Source organism: Ciona intestinalis, unplaced genomic scaffold, assembly GCF_000224145.3.
Source record: "Ciona intestinalis unplaced genomic scaffold, KH HT001097.1, whole genome shotgun sequence".
Classification (NCBI taxonomy): domain Eukaryota; kingdom Metazoa; phylum Chordata; class Ascidiacea; order Phlebobranchia; family Cionidae; genus Ciona; species Ciona intestinalis.
This window is the reverse complement of record NW_004191418.1, coordinates 17,273-36,208: the sequence shown is the minus strand read 5'-3', so window position 1 is coordinate 36,208 and position 18,936 is coordinate 17,273. Positions and strand designations below refer to the sequence as shown.

Genomic DNA, 18,936 nt, shown 5'->3' with positions numbered 1-18,936 from the left:
AATTGTTGCCTATGTCCATTGTTATCTATAATTGCCGCGCATAGTATATGTGCATTGAAAAGGTATACTATAATCACATTTTTAGTTCAGAGTGTGTATTAGACATGGAAGAAGCTGTTCGATGCTTGGTTTAATAGTAAATTCAGTCAGAGTTTTTATGGTACATTTGATTGTGACATTATGATCTTCAACTAGAGTTTATGCTAGAGAGTTTAAAGAAAAAGGCCCGGCCTATTATAACAGTTTAGTGTAAAAAAAAAACAATCCCAAACTAACGAATGACTAGAATCACTACTAAAGGAATTTTATATTTAAGCAACGTTTTACACGACGACACAACAGCAAAGCTTGACTAAATAAGTATCGAGGTTGCAACGTACTGGTTGAACAGTGTACAGCACGTAACATTGAATGTTAATTACGGCGTCTGGGTTGTAATAGTAAGAACGTATATTCCGTATTGCGAAACCAGATTTTGCCCAAATTGAACTTTGCCCCTTAGGCGTGCTGGTCAGGTTACTTATAGAATTTACGTGAAAACCTTTTGCGTCAACGTAGCACTTACGTCACGGTGCGTTTCTCCACACACGTGGTAGCGCGTCATCCAATACGTGCTGAGTTATAATTCGTGCGGAAGTTTTTTTTCTGTTCTTAGAAAAACGCTGACTAATGCAGAACGACAGGCTTCCGTTAAAAACGTTTCTTTCATTAAATATCCACTCTCACGCAAGTTTTAAATTTACATGTTCATGTTTGCATCGAATATTTTCGTTTTTTTCTCATTTCTTTGTTTCTTTATTATCTTGCATTCCTCCGGTGAAAGGAAGTGTTACGAAATCTTGCCAAAGCTTCGTCTTACAAACCTGCGTGCCCTAATTAACTTCCAAGTACAACAACAACAACGCTAGCCATCGTTCGTATAGTAAATTTTATTCATTGTTTGAATAACAGGTGAAATACTGCGGGCTACATTTAAATAGGTACCGAATGTACTTTATTTCACGCAATACTGAGGTAAATTAAAACGTTTATTCTATATGTAAAGTTATTGCAACTTAACCGGTTTGTATAGTATGTTGGGGTAAGGTGTGTGTTAATTGTTAAAAACATGAAATATGGGATAATATGTGCTAACGGTATCCATCTTACCCCACATTATTATTGTAATATGTGATAAATTGAAATATAGCGCAAAAACGAGCTCGTATTTTAAGCTGCTTCATTGCATTCATTTTACTGTTTATTCCAGTTCAAATTACAGGTCAAAATCTTGGTTAATGTGGTTCGTCATGGTTGCCAGTGTTGAGCAATATCTTTCAAAACTTATATCCTGTCGAGTAAGAAATACTTCCGTTGCCGTAATCCCCACTTGCGTCAAAACGTGAGTTAATCTATCTTTGTAACTTGCCTGCATGTTTTGCTTTTCCGTCATTTATAGTATTGCGTAAGATCATTCGTCACGTTTAGTCCTCTATTTAAGCAGACACCGGTATTCGAATTTCAACTATTTACTTTGATCTGATTCGACACACGAGCTGAAAGATGTTCTGGACCCTGGCACTCGTTATTTTAAATGTGGTCTGTTACTCAATTTACAGAAACCGCCGTCGGAGGTTAGTTGTTTAAACAAATTTTATAGTTCTTACTCTTTAAACTATTTTATCCATACGCAAGTTTTAGTAGAACCCTCGATTTTGGCGAATTTGTTGATAGATTTTTTACTTTATGAATGAACGTAACTCATTTATCCTCGCGTGGCGGGGTAACGGGAATCGTTATAACCTGAGTGTTTTGGTTCATAAACACCTCGTGCTCCCTTACGAGGTACCGCGTTTGTAAATTTTTTATTTAGTTTTTTAATCTAATTTCGACCTTGTAAAATACAGACGTGCAGGAGAACCTCCTTTGGTTTCACATTGGATTCCATTTATTGGATCTGCTCTTGATTTTGGAAAAGCACCTTTGGAATACCTGCAATCGTTACAGAAGCGTTTGGGAGATGTATTTACCATAAAGCTGGCTGGATGGTAAGTAATAAAGATTGCTGTGTAGTTCAAATGTTGCTAGATGTTTGCATGCAAAAATATTTTTACTGAAAATAGTCGTTTTTTTTATTTTTTATTTCAAGAGAGACTAGTTTTTGGTTTCCAAAAAATAACGAGATTTTATTTTAATGAAAAAGTTAATTATGCTCTAAAAAAATATTTTTATATTTTTGATGGGTAAATCTGGAAAGTTAAAAATTGCTATTATCATTACCACAGACCACAGTTAATTTATTTTACAGCCATTTCTAATTTAACCATATTTTTTCCCCAGGAACGTCCACGTATTTATGAACCCGCATGACGTGCCCAACCTTGAGAGAGCAAAAAACATCGACCATAAAAACGTGATTGGTGATTTCGTGTCACGTATGGTAGGAGACGAGCATATGATTCATAACCCTGCTCGGCATTCTGATGCAGTTCCTAAAATATTGGAATCGACGCTACGTAGCACCATGCACCTCATGACACTTTGTGATTCGTGCACCAATGTTTTGCCCAAGACGATTAAAAGAACTTTAAAAAGCGAGTTTAATTGTAAACGTGAAACGAAGGTATGTATAGGACAGACGTTTTGTATATATATTTATATATTTATGTTTATAAGTATATATTTATAATGGTAGTTTTTATACGTGGTAACTCGTATAAAGCGGGTACGAGGTGTATATGTATAAAACAGAACACCCGTGTTATAACAATTATACATGCAATCATGGTCTACTTAATTCCGATGCCGTGTATTGAGTATAGGTCATGATACAACTCATGTCCGCCTTCGGATACATTTCAAAATGCAACAAACAAAAAACTACTTACGAACAACATAAATTGTAGAACTTATAAAATAATTCTAAAATAGCTTCGGTAACTTTTCAAAACATTATCTTTTTGAAAAACATTGGGCAATATGATATTTGCCTACCGTCGATTTTTTTGATTTTGAGTAATTATTAATTTGAGTTATATACCTAAATTTTCTCTCGTTATGCAGATCGGACTTTACGAATTGTGCAAGAAATTGGTGTCTGACATGACACTTAACCTTTTCTTTGGATCCATCGCTTCGGACGAGAAATGCAACGAAGAAACCAAACAAATTTGCGAAGAATTCTTCGTTTACTTTAAATCGTCAGCACTTCTAGTTGATCGAATACCCATCCACTTATTGCCAGCAACTAAAAAGTCAAGGGGTCGCCTGTTTGAGTTACTTTCACGTTTCGATTTTGAGAACCGAGATAACGTGTCGGAACTTATAAAGAAAGTCGCCGCTGTCGGTACGTATACTTTTATTTATTCATTTATTGATTATAATTAACCGTAAAGTTACATACGTGGAAACTTGTACAAGGCGGGGACAAAAGGTTTATGTATGAAACAGAACACATGTGTTATAACTTTTGACCTGTTTCATCCATACCGAGTACATTTTACGAACTAGTATGCGTAATTTGGAGTTACCACGTATATAGTAGGGTGGGGGAGATGTGACACCTTTTTATTCTATTAAATTGTCACATTATGAAACCATATTCTCACTTCCATAGAACAGTGTTAATTGTTTAAAACACGATCAGGTTATTTAAATTTTATGTGGTAAAGATGTTCCACCTTCCCATCATAATACACAACTTTGTGGGTATTTATTTTTATGTATGTTTTTTTGTGTATGGTTGACGAATCACACAAACCTATATAATGGACACGGTATGCAATATACCAAGCAAAGGAATTGTCGGGTAGTTTCCTGGAAATAGCAGGCAACGTTAAAGATGTAACTTACGTTATTAATTACTGTAACGTGCACACGTGATACCCAATGTCCATGCTAACAACTGTTAACACGTTTTATCACCATGTTTCAAACCGCCGACTCTTTCACGAATTAAAGCCTTGTCTAAACTTTTAACAGAAAAGATAATTAATTTTCAGTAATACTTAAGGATACACAACGCTCGCGTGCGACGTACACAACGTTTTTTAATTTTTGACATTTTTTGCGACCTATTATATGCGGCGATTTTTTTAAATTTTATTACATTTTTTTACTGAGTTAAAGTTTGGTCTTATTTGCTTTCGCGGTTTGCTTACAATAAGGCCTATGTTTTTCTAAAATGTAAGCCGCAGACTCTTTTGGATTTGAAAACATTTGCATGTGCAGGTCATTCGGCATTTAGTACGTGCACAAAATAAACTAATTTCGTGCACCTGGTAATATTACATATAATGGGGTGAGGTAAGATGGAACACCTTTTCATTCTTTATTCCCGTCCCATTTGGTAGTAAGCAAAGAACATTCAAAGAATTATGAAACCGTACCTCGCAACTCCCATATAAGATCGCTGTTAAATGTATAAAACACGATCAGGATATTGGATATAACGTGCTCAAGATGTCCCATCTTCCCCCACAGTGCTATATTAGGAAGTAGTTTACAATTAGAATTGACGTTGTATTTTTTACGTTGCAGGCTCAAGTGAAGAAAAAGTTCGCCATCTTTTAATCATTCTATGGTCTGCACAAGCAAACACCCTCCCCGCTCTATTCTGGACTTTATTTTACATCCTTAACGATAAAACGGCGAGGATTGACGTTTTGGAAGAATTCGAAAAACATTTAAGAAAAACAGTTCCCGCTTGTGACGTCATAGGAACGGTGACTGACGACCTGAAGTGGCCGAACTTGAGCGACATCCAGCGGATGAGAAAAGGCGACGTTGATAAATTGGTCTTGTTAGGTGAGATATTGTAATATAGTAAATAGACTTAAGTTTTACAACGTTGTTAGCAATGAATATCTTCTACCGCATATCACATAGAAAAAAATTATCATGTAGATAAATTTCCAAATAGAAACAAAAAACCTCAACCCTGATTTCAAGTTCAAAAGAATCCCCGTGTTATACCGATTGTCATTTTCCGGCCACGCAAGGATAAACTTAATTACATTCATTATTTCATTCACGATAACAAATTTCTCATCATTTTTTTAGACTCTTGCACAAAAGAAACCATGCGAATGACTGGATCTAGCTTAGCGGCTCGCAGAGCACATGCCGACACTACGGTAACATTAGCCAGTGGTCAGGAATACAAGATACGTAAAGGCGACTACACGTCATATTTTGCCCCCGTCACCCACCAGGATGCTGATATATACGATAAGCCAGAGGTAAGAACACGCAGGGTGTATTCTATTTCTTGGCATAGTGGAATGCAGTATACGTGTATATTATTGTTAAGATGGGAAACCGTTGGCATGTAACATCCCATATTTCCTGGTCGTGGTTTTAACAATTACCAACGCACTTTTAATGCCGCCGGGATACAGTTTTATAGTTTTGTAAATGTTCCTTGTTTACTACCAAATAGGACGTTAAGAGAAAATGAAAACTTTGGTCATCTTCCCCAACCTACTATATATATAAGGGTGTTCTATTTCACACCTCGTGCCCGCTTACGAGATTTTATTTTTTACTTACGACAAGTAAAATCAATTTCGTATCACAGGAATACAGACATAAACGATTTTTACAACACGATGATAAAGACCCGTCCATGTTAAAATCTCGAACCCAATTCTCGAAGAACGGGAAAAGAATCAGTCCCTCAACGTCCATTATGACGTTTGGCTACGGCGCCGTTAGATGCCCAGGTCGTCATATCGCTTTGATGGAAATTAAGTTTCTGACCTTGGTTCTATTGAGACATTTCGACATCAAACTGGTTAAAAACTACTCGAGGCAAAGTGAAGATTATCCACAATTTGATCTCACTCATTTGGGGTTTGGTGTCATGCCGCCCAGCCGTGACGTGGACGTCACATTGTCCATATAAGGAGATCCGAAAAGCGGCGATCGTAAGGAGAAATGCTTGGAAGTGTTACAGCTGTAACTACATGTTCCGCTCGAGCGTTAAATGGTAGAGCGGGGAATGTTTCTCTGCCGTGCATAATGTTGCGAGCACGGGTTAAGCCATGTATTAGCACGTCACGCTGAAAGGATGCAGTGAGCTACAAACGAGAAATGCCAAATTAAAATGTCGCCTGCATCGAACGTTATTTACGTTATGCTGTGGGATGATCTAGCAGGGCCAATTCTGGCCTGCAAATGACTGGCACTTGAATTGAAATGCGTGCTATATACCTGCTACTTAATAAACTGATACTCTGTACAACGTTTTTTATTCAAAAAATCAAAAACTTACAATTGCAAAAAACAAAACTTTTTACATTAAAAATATATCCACCGATTAAAAATTGTTCTTGCTTTAAAAAAACGCGATTTTGGTAACATTAAAATAATAAAATGCGATTGGGTAAATTATATGACAAACAAATGCGATACATACGCTGTACCTTAAATTGCCATGCACCTTAGGCTTCTGTTTAGAAAAGGTAAAATGAAAAATTATTGTTTGCAAACTTACAATGATAGTGATTAACGAGAGAAAATATAAAATTAGGCAATGATAGTCAGACATATGTCGCAGTTTAAACGTTGTGCAATATACAGGATTGTAAAAATATTGATCATGTAATGTAGTAGGGTGGGGGGAAGACGGGACACTTTTAGCACATAATATCCGAGTATTCTGATCGTGTTTTAAACAATTAACAACGGTCTATGGAATTCGTGAGGATACGGTTTTATAATTCTTTGAATATTCTTTGTTTACTACCAACTGGGTTGATAAAATAGAATGAAAAGGTTTCCCATCTTCCCCCACCCTACTATATACAACAATATTGATAACACACACAATGAAAAATGTGTTTACATTACAGCGCATAGTTCGGTGCAGTATTTATGTAAAAAGAACAAACAAAGAAATAATTTGGAATATTTCTCGTTTTTAAATATTTCCGATACAATCTAAACGCTGTAGTGAAAACAAAAAAATTACATAAAAAAAAATGAACTGAAATATACAAACAAAATTTTATATAAATTATTGTTATAATTATCTGTTAATACTAATCTGAAAATAGTTAAATTTTGTATTTTTGACCATGACAAAAATACTTTGTTCTATATGTGTAATATATAAACCCAAAATTGTAATGTTAAAGTCAAAACTAAAGGTACATGTTACCCACCAGAAAAATGGAAAAATATGAACTGCATTCTGACAAAAAATAGGAGTGATTTGTTTGTAGCAGTGTTTCCAGATAATGAAACATGAAACAGCAAAAAACAGCAACGTAATAGGCACAGAAAAAAGCGCGGCAACACAATAGAGCTGATATACAGTATATGAATGCATATCTAATAAAAAGGCACCATTTGGTTGGAAAAATAGTAAAAATAGACTTAAAAATACAGCTTTCACTAATGTTCCATAACTGACGTAAAAAAAGAAATAAAAACAGAACCGAAAAAATTGGCCAATATTTTTTATATGTTGTATGACATCACAAACTGATATTGATATTGTTTTATAAAGCCATAAAACATATTTTTGTTCTACAATACATCAATATACAGACGAGGTGGAAAAAATAATGAATATCGTAAACCAAACCAAAAATACAAGTTCATGATTTCTTTATAGATTTGAGTGGTGGATCTGAACATGTGATTTGATATCATATCATGAGAGATTTATTCATATCATGAGAGGTATGATCACACCATGAGAGAAGCAACAGGGGGTAATGGGTCCTTGTTGTCACCAGTTGGTATTTCCACCATCTAAGATTATATAAAAAGCATTTATATGGATGTAAACAGTGTCATAGGCCACCCCCCCAAAAAGGTGTGAGTTATAATTTTATTTGTTTTAACAAGGGGGGAAGGTTACGACTGTATGAGTGCCTAAAGTGCTGACAGTTTTCATACAAAATTGAAGTACTGTACATGAATTAGGCAAAAATTTAAATATATATATATATATATGTTAAAAATGTAGCTGTTTTTCAGAGTTTTGACAGAATAATGCTTGTTAAAGTAGTTTTTAAAAAAGTATAGATTTTCAGGTAAACAGGTGTTTTGTGCAAACTTTACAAAAACGTTGGATATTTTTAGAAATTCTGGCTTGTTTTGCGCTAAATGTTGTTTTCTTAACATTTGTTATTCTGTAACTAAATATTGCAAGTTTGCAGGTTAGGGTTGGTTAAATGACTAATGACACGTGTCAAGGTTGAATAGGAATTATGACGACAACATGGACAGCAAACAAAGTGAACTTTCTAACCAACAACACCACTTTTCATGTAAGTCGAATGTTCCTTTAACATAAATTCCTAATATACATAGTTTATGAATGATACAACATGTTTAATATGTTTAGTATTGGCCTACAAGAGAAAGAAATTTTACAGTTGATGTAATACACATGATTTTAACGCATGATTGTATGATGCAACCTACAGTTTGTGTGTCACGTAAATTTAATATGACGGGTGATATTAAGATAATGCGTGTTGTGTACTTCATATTAAAGCATTAATCTTTAGGGCCGTACTATACACGATTCATAAGTTTTCCAATAACGCATGGTGAAATGATATCGCACAGTACTAATCGTAAGCGGAAATTTGTCGGATAACCATAATATGTCAGCAGACATCATTCGCTGAAAGAAACGACATTTAATCAAAGATTGGTCGTGCAGAACAAGTAACGTGTTTCTGTCGTTATCTGACAGGAATTAGGCATGAGTAATTAGCGACAGGGTGATCAAAGGGCAGACCAGGCGCTGCGGCAAACACACTTAACGGCAGTTGTTCCAACCCAGTGGTCTTTTATGGGTTGTTCAAAATTTATCAATACATTACAAAAAAGTTATTCTCAAGCTGACACAGGGTGCATGAAACCAAACACCCGTGTTATAACGACGGTTGTTGCCTCGCCACTAAAGAATAAATAAGTTACATTCATTTAAGAAACTTAGGTTATAACGCGTGTTGTGCGATTGAAATTCGAGACTTTAAAATGTGGGTCGCGTCTTGTGATTATGATGTCATATAGGGAACATTTAACGTAACAATGGCCTCTGTTACGACTTGTGTTGTCACAAACACTTGAAGTGATTGGAGAAATTTACATCGCTTGTTCTAATGGGTTTAACCAGATAAACCTAGCCAGTTGAAACCAGTTTATTCTGGATTGTTACAAACTTGCGCAAGCAAGATAATATTGGTTTAAGCGCCCACTCTGTAACCTAAATCTTAGTTTACTTTTATAATTTAGATCACCCCTTTTTAACAATTAATTATTTCTTCAGAAAAAATAAAACTTTTTATATTGCACCCTTTTAAACTATTAATTATTTCTATTGAAAAAAAACCTAATTGGAGAATTATAATTGGAAGTAGAAGAAGCTAAAGTAACCACTTGAATAGGTGCCTATTAATCCATGCCCCAAGGCTCTATTATGATAAAGTATGTATAAATATAAACCACTACATGCATGGAGTCTACCATAGTATGCAGTATTACTTAACAATTGACATTTACAAATAAACAATGCGATTTTGATGACGCAAGTTGGGAGAAAATGAATAAACCGCGACCATTGAAAACACATTAATCTTTTGAATAGATAAACATGCTATTATGCTAAGTTAAATACTGCAATGGATAAATCATTATTTAAACTTAATGTGGTTGCAATTAATGAGTAACACTAATTATATAGACTGTATATTTAAAATTTAACTACATTTTAACAGTGAATTATATGGATTTACATTTTGAGATATCTATTACCTATACCTATTACCTAAGAGGTAATAATTGGTAAAAATGATTAGATTTTTTAAACATTTAAACCTACAAACTTGTAAAGGTATTTACTAAATAAAAATTCTGCAAAAAAACAAAACAGCTAACATACCAGACTTCCTTCTTCTGCGATATCACTATGTTTCTTATTTCTTTCACTTCTGCGTTTTCCCGACCTTGATTCGGATCCAGATCGATGAGATCTGTTGTTTTAATGCTTATGTAAGAGGCAACAAGTGTATTCTATATGGGTGAGGACTGAGGTACTATGGTAACTTTCCGAAGAAGGTATAGTCGAAGTCATTACCCCGAAAACAACAATTACCGATAGTGGCACAGCCAGAAAAAAATAAAAGTGAGTTTTAATAGCTCATGCCTGTGTAGTGTAAGATTGTAAGGAGACAAGTCAACAGTCAGGTTTAATTTACTTCATTTCTAATGTAAAGCTTTTGTCAATTTGTCATACATTAGTTGTTCTATGTGGGTGAGGTTTTTTAGTTGGGAACAGATTCATAGAACACCTTATTGTTATTGTGTAATACCATACTCTACTGTCTGTCCCTGGACCTTTTATTGAAAACACCTCGAATCATATATTACCTCTCATCTGAATGCCTCTCACTTCTTCTATCACTTGTTGACCCATGATGACTTGATCCTCCTGTTCGACTACTCCTCCCATCTTTATGGCTCCGAGGATTAGAAGAGGAGCGAGATCTTCTTTCACTACTCGACCCTCTGTGATGGGAGGACCTGGATTTGTGTCCGCTGCTCCTTGACGAGCTGTAAATATAATTAGTATAGATTTCACTTTTTTAAATTCTTGGGTAACAGCTTTGGGGTAATTGTTCAAATCTGGCATAAATCATAAAGGACCTCACCCATATGAAATAGAATTATATTTATAGGCATAATTTTCTTGAATTTTGCATAAAATGTGGCGCGGCATTGAAACAATGCAGTTACACTGAACGACTGAAGGTTGTAAAAAAAAGAAAACGAAAATATTTTCAACTTGAAATTTTTGTTATTAAATTTTTTTTAAAAGGATATAAAAACATCTAATTTAAGTTAATACAAACTAAAGATATTCACCTTGCATATTCTGACTTCTTTACCACACTACTTCTATCAGACATTGGAGCATCAAATGTTTTCTCTGAAACTGGATATTCATCAAACTCAATGTTGTTGCCCTCATTGTTGTCTTCTGTGGCCTCGTTACGATTGAAAAGCTTTGAAACTCTTGGTCAAAAAAGTTAATTTAGACGGGTGCCATTTAAAAATGGTTAATGTGTTTGGCTCTAGCCTACGGTTTACATAGGCATGTGTTCTTAAACAGACATTTAACAGCAATTTCTCAAACTAAGTGGTCCTCTCTAGGTTGTCTAAATTGTCAGTTATACAATATCAAAATTTCTATTGCATGTTATGTTTACAGATTAAAGTAAATTGAATGGTAGGACTGTCCACCCTGCCACCTCGTGTTTGGTGCCTAATGCCTTGCTATATTATATAGCAGTGGGGAAAAATAGAACACCTATTTTATCGTTCCATTTGGTAGTAAAAAAAAAATTCAAAGAATTATAAAATGTATCCTCAAGACTTCCCTAGGCAGTTATTAATTGTTTAAAATGAGGATATTTGGATATTATGTGCTAAAGATGTCCTGTCTTACCCCACAGTACCATAAAGAAAACATCTCCTACCTCTCCGTAATCTGTGATGATTTTGGCATCTTGATTTCAGAAATCCGAAACTTAAATCTGTCCCACGATGTAGGTTTAGGAAGTTCACCTTCCCGTACCATGTCGCGTACAAACACCCTCCATGTGCGGAAGGCAAAGTAGGTGGAAACAAGGTAACAAATCAGCAACATGAACAAGAGAACCTGGTACAAACGTATGGGTCGTGAATATATGGCCCAAACCTGGGGTGGCAGGCCGTGGCACAGCAAGAGGAGGGTTTTCAGGGGCAGCAAACCCCATTTTAAAAACTTTTTTACAACAATTTTTAAAAACTAAAACCCTATCTTGTTTTGTATGCAAACGACACAGACAACCACTAGCGTATATATTGAACATTTTTGACAAGGAAAACTATAGGAATTTTCTAAAAAATATCTTTTTTTGGTAGATTTTGTATGACAGGGTAACTATCCTTAAATGCCCTTTTTAGTTCGGACAATGTATGTGGTCTACTGCTTAGTTAAAAAACAACCAAGTACTCACTGTAGCAAAGATATGGTTGCCCAAATATGAGTTATGTCCAGTTAATAGTCCAAAATAATCCGTACAATCTCGAGGGTACCTCACACAGTAGGAGTTGAAGTTTATGGATTGAGTCATTGACATTCCTTGTCGGTAGCCATATCCACTCACTGGTAATATATATAATAAGATGTTGGGGTAAGATGGTCCATGTTTTTTTAGGTTAGGATAAGAATAAGGTCCATGTTTTGGGTTTGAGGTAAGATAGTGCATGTTTTTTAAGTTAATAACATATATGTTTGGATAGGATGGTCCCTGTTTCTTTTAGGTTGGGGTAAGATGGTTCATGTTTTTTCAAGTTCATTGGTGCTGGGTTATTTACAAGCTTAAACATAAAAAACGCTTAAAAATTACTAAGTTTCAGCATAAAGAGAAATGAAAATGACATCACATGTGTCTTAAATGAAAATGTTACATAAACAGTTTATATATACATCACATACATTGACTGTTTAAACCACCAGTCCCTCCAAAACCACCAGCCATCCCTCCAACAATCCCCTGTGACATATCCCATCTCCATACATTGGCTGCTTCCAATATAGCAGTGAATAAAATGACAGCGGCCATTCCAAGGTTGAATAGGAATTCCTAATGTAAATATTGTCGTCAAATATTTGCTTTAACTTAAATTTACACAGTCGTTATATGTGAGTTTAGAAAATAATAATAAAACAACTGAACAAACTAGTATTAGGACAATACATACATATTATATTACATACTATAGATAATGATGGGCAAAGGTTCAGAAATTGTTTAATATGAAAAACAAGGGGATAAAAACAGATAATTCAAGGGAACAAACTTTATCTCTAATCTAACCTAACCTGTTATGCCAAAAAACTTTTATGTAAAATTCAACAATTTTTATTCTACAAAAACTTTAAACCTAAAGGCTACTTTTAAATTAAAAACACAGAGATATACCTAAATACATAAGAATTAAATTAAGGTATATCTTGCAAGACATCTTACCACTTTGGGCCATGCAACATGGGGATAACTGAGATGATGTCCACTCATAAACAAGCCATACACGAATGCAGTTGCCATCCACACAGCAATAGTGAACAACATAACAACATGGAATGGCCAGGTCACGCCACCCATTACAAAGATGGTGCGGAAATATGGGGATGCTCCAATGATAATGAAAGTCAAGGCACCCAAGATCTAAAATGATGATGATATATATGTTTGTTATTATATTTGTCCATTGCTTTCGTTTGTTATGCATTTTGTAGCACTTGTCAGTGACATTGTTTGTGGTTTACGAGTGGTGTTGGTCATAGGTCATAAGACTTATTTTTAACATAGTGACAATGATAGCATGACCAAATAAAAAGGCCCAAAATAACACATTATGACAAAAACAAAGCAGTGTCAGTAAATAACAAATTTACTAACCAACAAAGCATTAAAACAGTGTTTTCATAAACTGCATGCACATTGTGAATAAATTTTTTTATCTTGTTTTATCTTATAAAACCTGTGTATAACATAGCTTTTATTTTATATACCAGTCACATATGATGTATTCATGCACTTAATGCCCAGTAGGTAGGAAATCTTAGCATTCACTCTGCCTCTATATATCCACAAATACAGCAATGTTGGCAAAATTAGTTCTGGGGTTTGAGATGTTTGAGTTAAAGAAAACTTACAAGAGCAATAACTTTACAGATTCCTTGCAATGATTTGGCATAATTAGTGTCACAGTCTCCACAACACGCTGATCCTTTCTTTCTTCGTCTACGATACTGTACAGGGTAAGACCCTATAATATAAAACAACAATAAAATGAATGAATGTAACTTGCTTATTCTCGCGTAGTGGGGTAACGACAGTCGATATAACACGGAGGTGTTCTGTTGTACACACCTCGTGCCGCTTACAAGTTACCACCTATGTAACTTAACTTTGTGGTAATAGCTTTTTTGGATTTTTTAAATTGACATACCATTTGTACTTTAAGGGATAAAACTAATATAAAACATGCGTTTGTGTAAATATTTAACCGAAACGTGACTTTTCTTGATTTTTGTCTTGTTTGTCATAATACTTTCAATAAAAACAAAAAATAAACAATTAACTTTTCTTACCGTTTCTAGGGTAATCTACGGTAGGCTTGCTCATATTTCTCTGTTATATCTCGTTATAACCTTCCCATTAGTAACAACAGTGCGCTAGGTAAAAACGTTTCTTGTGCAAAATACCCTTGAAAACACGTTTTCGACTAAAACACGACGAAAGTTATAACCTCTAAAATTTAGACTTCAGCATTTAAATCGTCTGCTTAGTTTCTATGACGTAATTTCTAAACAATAAAGATCAAATTTCGGATGATTTCGGATTCATAGAAAGAGTATTAAATAAACCAAACATTGGGGTACGTATTGAACTCACAGACAGTTTATAAAAAATATAGTAGTGTGGGGAAGGATGCGACACCTGTAGCACTCAATATACAATTATTCCGAACAATTAAAATAGGTCTATGGATTTTCAGTGTACGGTTTTATAATTCTTCAAAAGTTCTTTGTTTACTACCAAATGGGCCGGGAAAACAGAACGAAAAGGTGTTCTTTAACTTATTTTATATAAAAATGAGCTTTAACGGTATAGAATAGATGGCCTATGTATCTTTGTTTCAATCGATAAAAGAAAATTATTTTTGAAATTGACTCATGTATAAAGATTGTTTCCATTATATGCTAGCCTACATATATGACGTATATGATAAAGTTAGACGTATTAAAACCATAGTAAGCTTTCCTTGTTTTTAATAGTACTATGATTAAAACTTTGAAGGTTCTCCCGGAGTAAAAAAAAGTTTCGTTTATTATCCCGCAGCTAAAACGCCATTGAGTCAGAGAAAAAACTGAAACCAAATTCCGGTATTCCATAAATCAAATTTTTGTTAAGTGACTACAATAGTCAACTCCGCTTAGCATGGCACGTTATCCACTTTACGGTCAAATTGACTTGTATGATGTACAAGACGAAGCGGTCCTGATTTATTCCACTTTCGTTTCAGCACTCGTCTTGTTTTTGAAAACGTACAAGATTCTGTTTACTGAACTATATAACCAAGCTTTGGTTCCTATGTTAGGTCCTTAAGACGCCTTTCATAGTTCATTACGTCTGTCTCTATACATCAGTTAGCGGATACTTATAACTGTGACGGTTAAAGCATAAATGTCATCACTTTAGACCATACACCGTTACTAAAGGAAACAGTGCATTAGTTAAGTCTAGTTTTTGTTGTGAATTTTGAGACTTTAATGTCAAGTTTGTCGATTTATCATTCAGGAACATAATACTCCCGGGAATGAGACCATGTATTAGTACCCTCGATAAGCAGTTTTTATAAAATCGTGAAATTTAAACCGTTAGACGGCGCAAAAGATTAACAAAAACTACTCCAGGAATATCAAAGTAGTAAACTGATGGATTATATTTAATAGAAAATTTGAAGTTTCTCGGTCTTAAAAAGCAATATTTACAAAGCGTTTGTAATCTTTAAATATAAAAACATCATTAAGTCATTTTGTAATGAGAACAAATTACCAGACAAACCAGTGTGTATCTTGCTATACCTGTCAGGTCGTCTTATGTTTATTTTCTCAGTGTAATTGGTACAGCATGTATGCTTTGGTGCCGACATGATGTCTGCATTAGAGTGCACGGTTTGAATAGTTAATCGCTTCAACTAAAGGTATATAGTAGGTTGTAGTGTTAATCTAGGTCGAAGCAGCATCGAAAGTGAGCCATGCTGGTAACAAATGTAACAACAATACTTTGCCGTGACAACACAATCCCATGGATTGTTTCGCTTAAAGCTACATACAACTTAATGGACTAATTTTGGCGTCTCTTTTATGCAAACACCCCTTTTCGGTGATTCCCTTAAAAGGTGTTTTGAAAATGTACAGTTTAATTATTCTTTTTTTTCATTTATTTTGAATATAGAGGTTTAATGTATATAAACATCTGTAAAATTTATACGAGTTAGGAATTTTTTGTTTTGTTTTGAATGATATACCTTGAAAATATTATCTTGAGACTATTATGCAAAACTGATTTATAAATAAGCCCATTTTATTTTTTTGTATACTATTTTGATAAAATGTGTTCAGTGCAGAATAATATTATACGATTGTCGTACAAAGATCATGTTTATGAGACCGTTCAAATTAAATGTACAGACTAAAACGTTTTTTTTTATTTTTTTTATTTTAATCACATTTTACACCAAATACTTTGCCATTCAATAGCTTATGACAATCAGATTTATAAACGCCAATGTAAGGAATCGAAATGAACGTCAGCCAGCAGTGGAAAAAAAAGGGGTTATCGTAATCTGAACCAATGTCGCCCGAGGTGACTTTTTATGTCATTTTATTGGTATTGAAATGTTAGACACCCATTTTATAATATCCCAAGGCTCTAGCGATTACAATATACAATTTTGGGCGCAATTTTAATTGTAGACGATTTTGTTACTTTTTGAACATAACTGTTCGTTTCGAATACGATAATGAATATAAATTAATTCAGGTAAAAAAAATTATAGTAACAAAACGGCAGTTGTCAAAATCACGCTACTAATAATAATATTTCGGATAAGTTAAATTTTAGACGCATATTTTACCGTTTGAAACATTCGCGAACATGAGTTTCGAATTTGCCAAAGTTGTCTCATTAAGCACGTACGAAGGTTTATATTTACTTGTGGAAGGGTGTTGACATTTTGACCTAGTGAAGCGCAATGGGGGAGTCTTGCCTTGATCCGGAACACTTCAGTGTCTGACGACAGCTCAGCGTAAGATCCAAGGTTGTTTATCAAGGGTCTGCAACACTAACTTAAAACCCCGTGGTCAGTGGTCTACCCGTGTCGGGCGAAATCTCAAAAAAAGATCTCCGCCCAAAAAACCTCTAAGTCGGGTAACAGGCTCTTGCTCATGTGTTATTTGTCTTCGTATTCTCCAAGTTCAAAGTTCGGGAACCAGAGCGTCGAGATGTCAAATAAGATAGGCGGGCTATCCATTTTTCTCCATTTGTCTCGCAAATACATCAATTTTAATAGAAACTCGGAGCTGTGAAGCTGCATTAACGGGTCTGGTTTACCGCTAATAGCACTGGGCAAACTTAACATGATGTTACTTTGCTGTTACTGTCAGCAAATTATTTGGTCGACCAGAACAGCGTTGTAATATCGAATCCTTGCCGAGTTTATAATGGGTGCATAAGTATTTTGAAATTGTTTTGACGTGTCAGTTATACTCCTATGATGTATGACCATATTCATAAATCCGAATATTATTGAATCACGGCTTAGAAAAATGTATACGATATCTCTTGGTGTGCGTAAAAGCGCTGAGAATTCTCGTTAAAATGATAGATTTAAATCTAACTGAAATTTCCCAAAAGTCGCAACATACTGTACCTAAAACAGCAGCGTTGGATAAATTTCTTTTATTGCAAAATAAACTTTGTCAAGCAACAGTAATTGTGTGGGGTTGTAACAATAGCAGCCAATAAATAGGACTGACCAGGAGGTCCTAGTAAACAATGTTGTTATTTTCTTGTCTATCGACCGTTGACACATTTCGGTTGGACTGATATCGCTTATAATAACAAGGCAAGATTATCGATTATGTTATTAACCGTGTTATACAAGTGTCGTGGAGGACAGATTGATTTAAGACAGATTTTGTTGTCCGCCATTTTTCACAATGTCATAATATAACATCTTTTCTATTTAACTCTTCAAAAACAATACAGCAATCATTTTATTAGAATATCGACTGAAATGGAATTAACACCAAAATGACAGTCGTTAAAACACACTATATGGAAAAAAGTGTGGCCAAAAGGGCCAGTTAAAAGGCGTGGCTGTTGAAACCCAAAAATATCCTTAACTTTTATGTTGATTACCTAATATAAATATTAAGAAACGCCCCGAAGAATGGGCGCCATGTAAAACCATACAAATACAGTCACACTTGGTTGGCTAGGCGCTATTCCCATTAAAATCCTGTTGTGGATGTTGTGGGTTATAATGGTCCAAGTGAGACACTGTAAAACTGATCCTTTCTTTGTGTGGAGGGAAGCTGGGGCATCCGGAGGATAAAACAAACAATTTTACATTGACGGTTCGAATCATTTGAATCAATCTTGTCTCGCTTCGCCACACATGACTATGGCTGCTGTTTTGCGCAGATGCTTATGGCCACACTGATTCATACTGTTTCTACAGTGTCATACAACACCCTTACATCAGTGGGTGTGGGGTTATTAACCGCGGATAAACGGTTTTGGTTTGCGGACGTAAGGAATATCCGAAACGTGATATTTTAAATACCGGCCACGCCCTATTGTTTACGCTTTGATTTATGTATTGCAGCGTATGAACCATTAATCGCTAAGAATATGCCGGTTCGGAATAAACATAAATATACAATTCAAGATTATGGGCATAACACTCGTAGAAATAATATTAAAATATAAATAACATTCGTACACCAGAACATAGGATTTAAGTTTCGTTTTAAATGCGGCTGCCAAGTGTACGTCCAATTGCTGATTATAAGTTTATCCTTGCGGTTCCCAGCCCACGTTTTAAGCGGCGTGTTGGTAATTATTACAACTCGTCTCCCGTGTTTTCTGATACTGTATAACTTGGACAACCATTACAGCAGATGTGTAGCTTGTACAGTAAAGGAGTTTCGAAGTTGCAATCGTTTATATTTATATTTATTGTTGTTGTTGTACCAGCAAAGTTGTGTACACAGGTTTACGGACACAGCATCTGGTAAGTGTATACACTTGTTATATTTGCCTACCGCATATAAGACCTACCCCATTAAGATAATGTCGTTTATCT

The 18,936-nt window shown here is 34.9% G+C and overlaps 2 protein-coding genes across 4 annotated transcripts; one reads left to right on the top strand and one right to left on the bottom strand.

Annotated features, from left to right (window-relative positions):
• The first annotated feature begins 55 nt into the window (after positions 1-55).
• On the top strand, positions 56-6,437 carry LOC100175980 (cholesterol 7-alpha-monooxygenase-like). 3 transcript variants are annotated; one of them, XM_018817036.2, is made up of 9 exons: positions 56-1,014; positions 1,250-1,381; positions 1,484-1,613; positions 1,887-2,027; positions 2,320-2,602; positions 3,043-3,325; positions 4,519-4,785; positions 5,041-5,219; positions 5,558-6,437. In XM_018817036.2, the coding sequence occupies exons 3-9, from the start codon at positions 1,543-1,545 to the stop codon at positions 5,882-5,884; spliced, it is 1,551 nt and encodes a 516-aa protein (XP_018672581.1). In that variant the 5' UTR covers positions 56-1,014; positions 1,250-1,381; positions 1,484-1,542; the 3' UTR covers positions 5,885-6,437. The 3 variants fall into 3 exon arrangements, with proteins under 3 accessions (XP_018672581.1, XP_026695812.1, XP_026695813.1); XM_026840011.1 differs by having other exon boundaries at positions 56-1,381; positions 1,481-1,613; XM_026840012.1 differs by having other exon boundaries at positions 56-1,381; positions 1,439-1,613.
• Positions 6,214-14,354, bottom strand: LOC100180658. The gene is made up of 10 exons (XM_002129870.5): positions 14,150-14,354; positions 13,712-13,824; positions 13,023-13,220; positions 12,488-12,635; positions 12,006-12,154; positions 11,484-11,665; positions 10,870-11,019; positions 10,375-10,557; positions 9,887-9,977; positions 6,214-7,740 (listed from the first exon to the last, which is right to left on the bottom strand). The coding sequence occupies exons 1-10, from the start codon at positions 14,181-14,183 to the stop codon at positions 7,675-7,677; spliced, it is 1,314 nt and encodes a 437-aa protein (XP_002129906.1). The 5' UTR covers positions 14,184-14,354; the 3' UTR covers positions 6,214-7,674.
• Between the last annotated feature and the right edge of the window lie 4,582 nt (positions 14,355-18,936).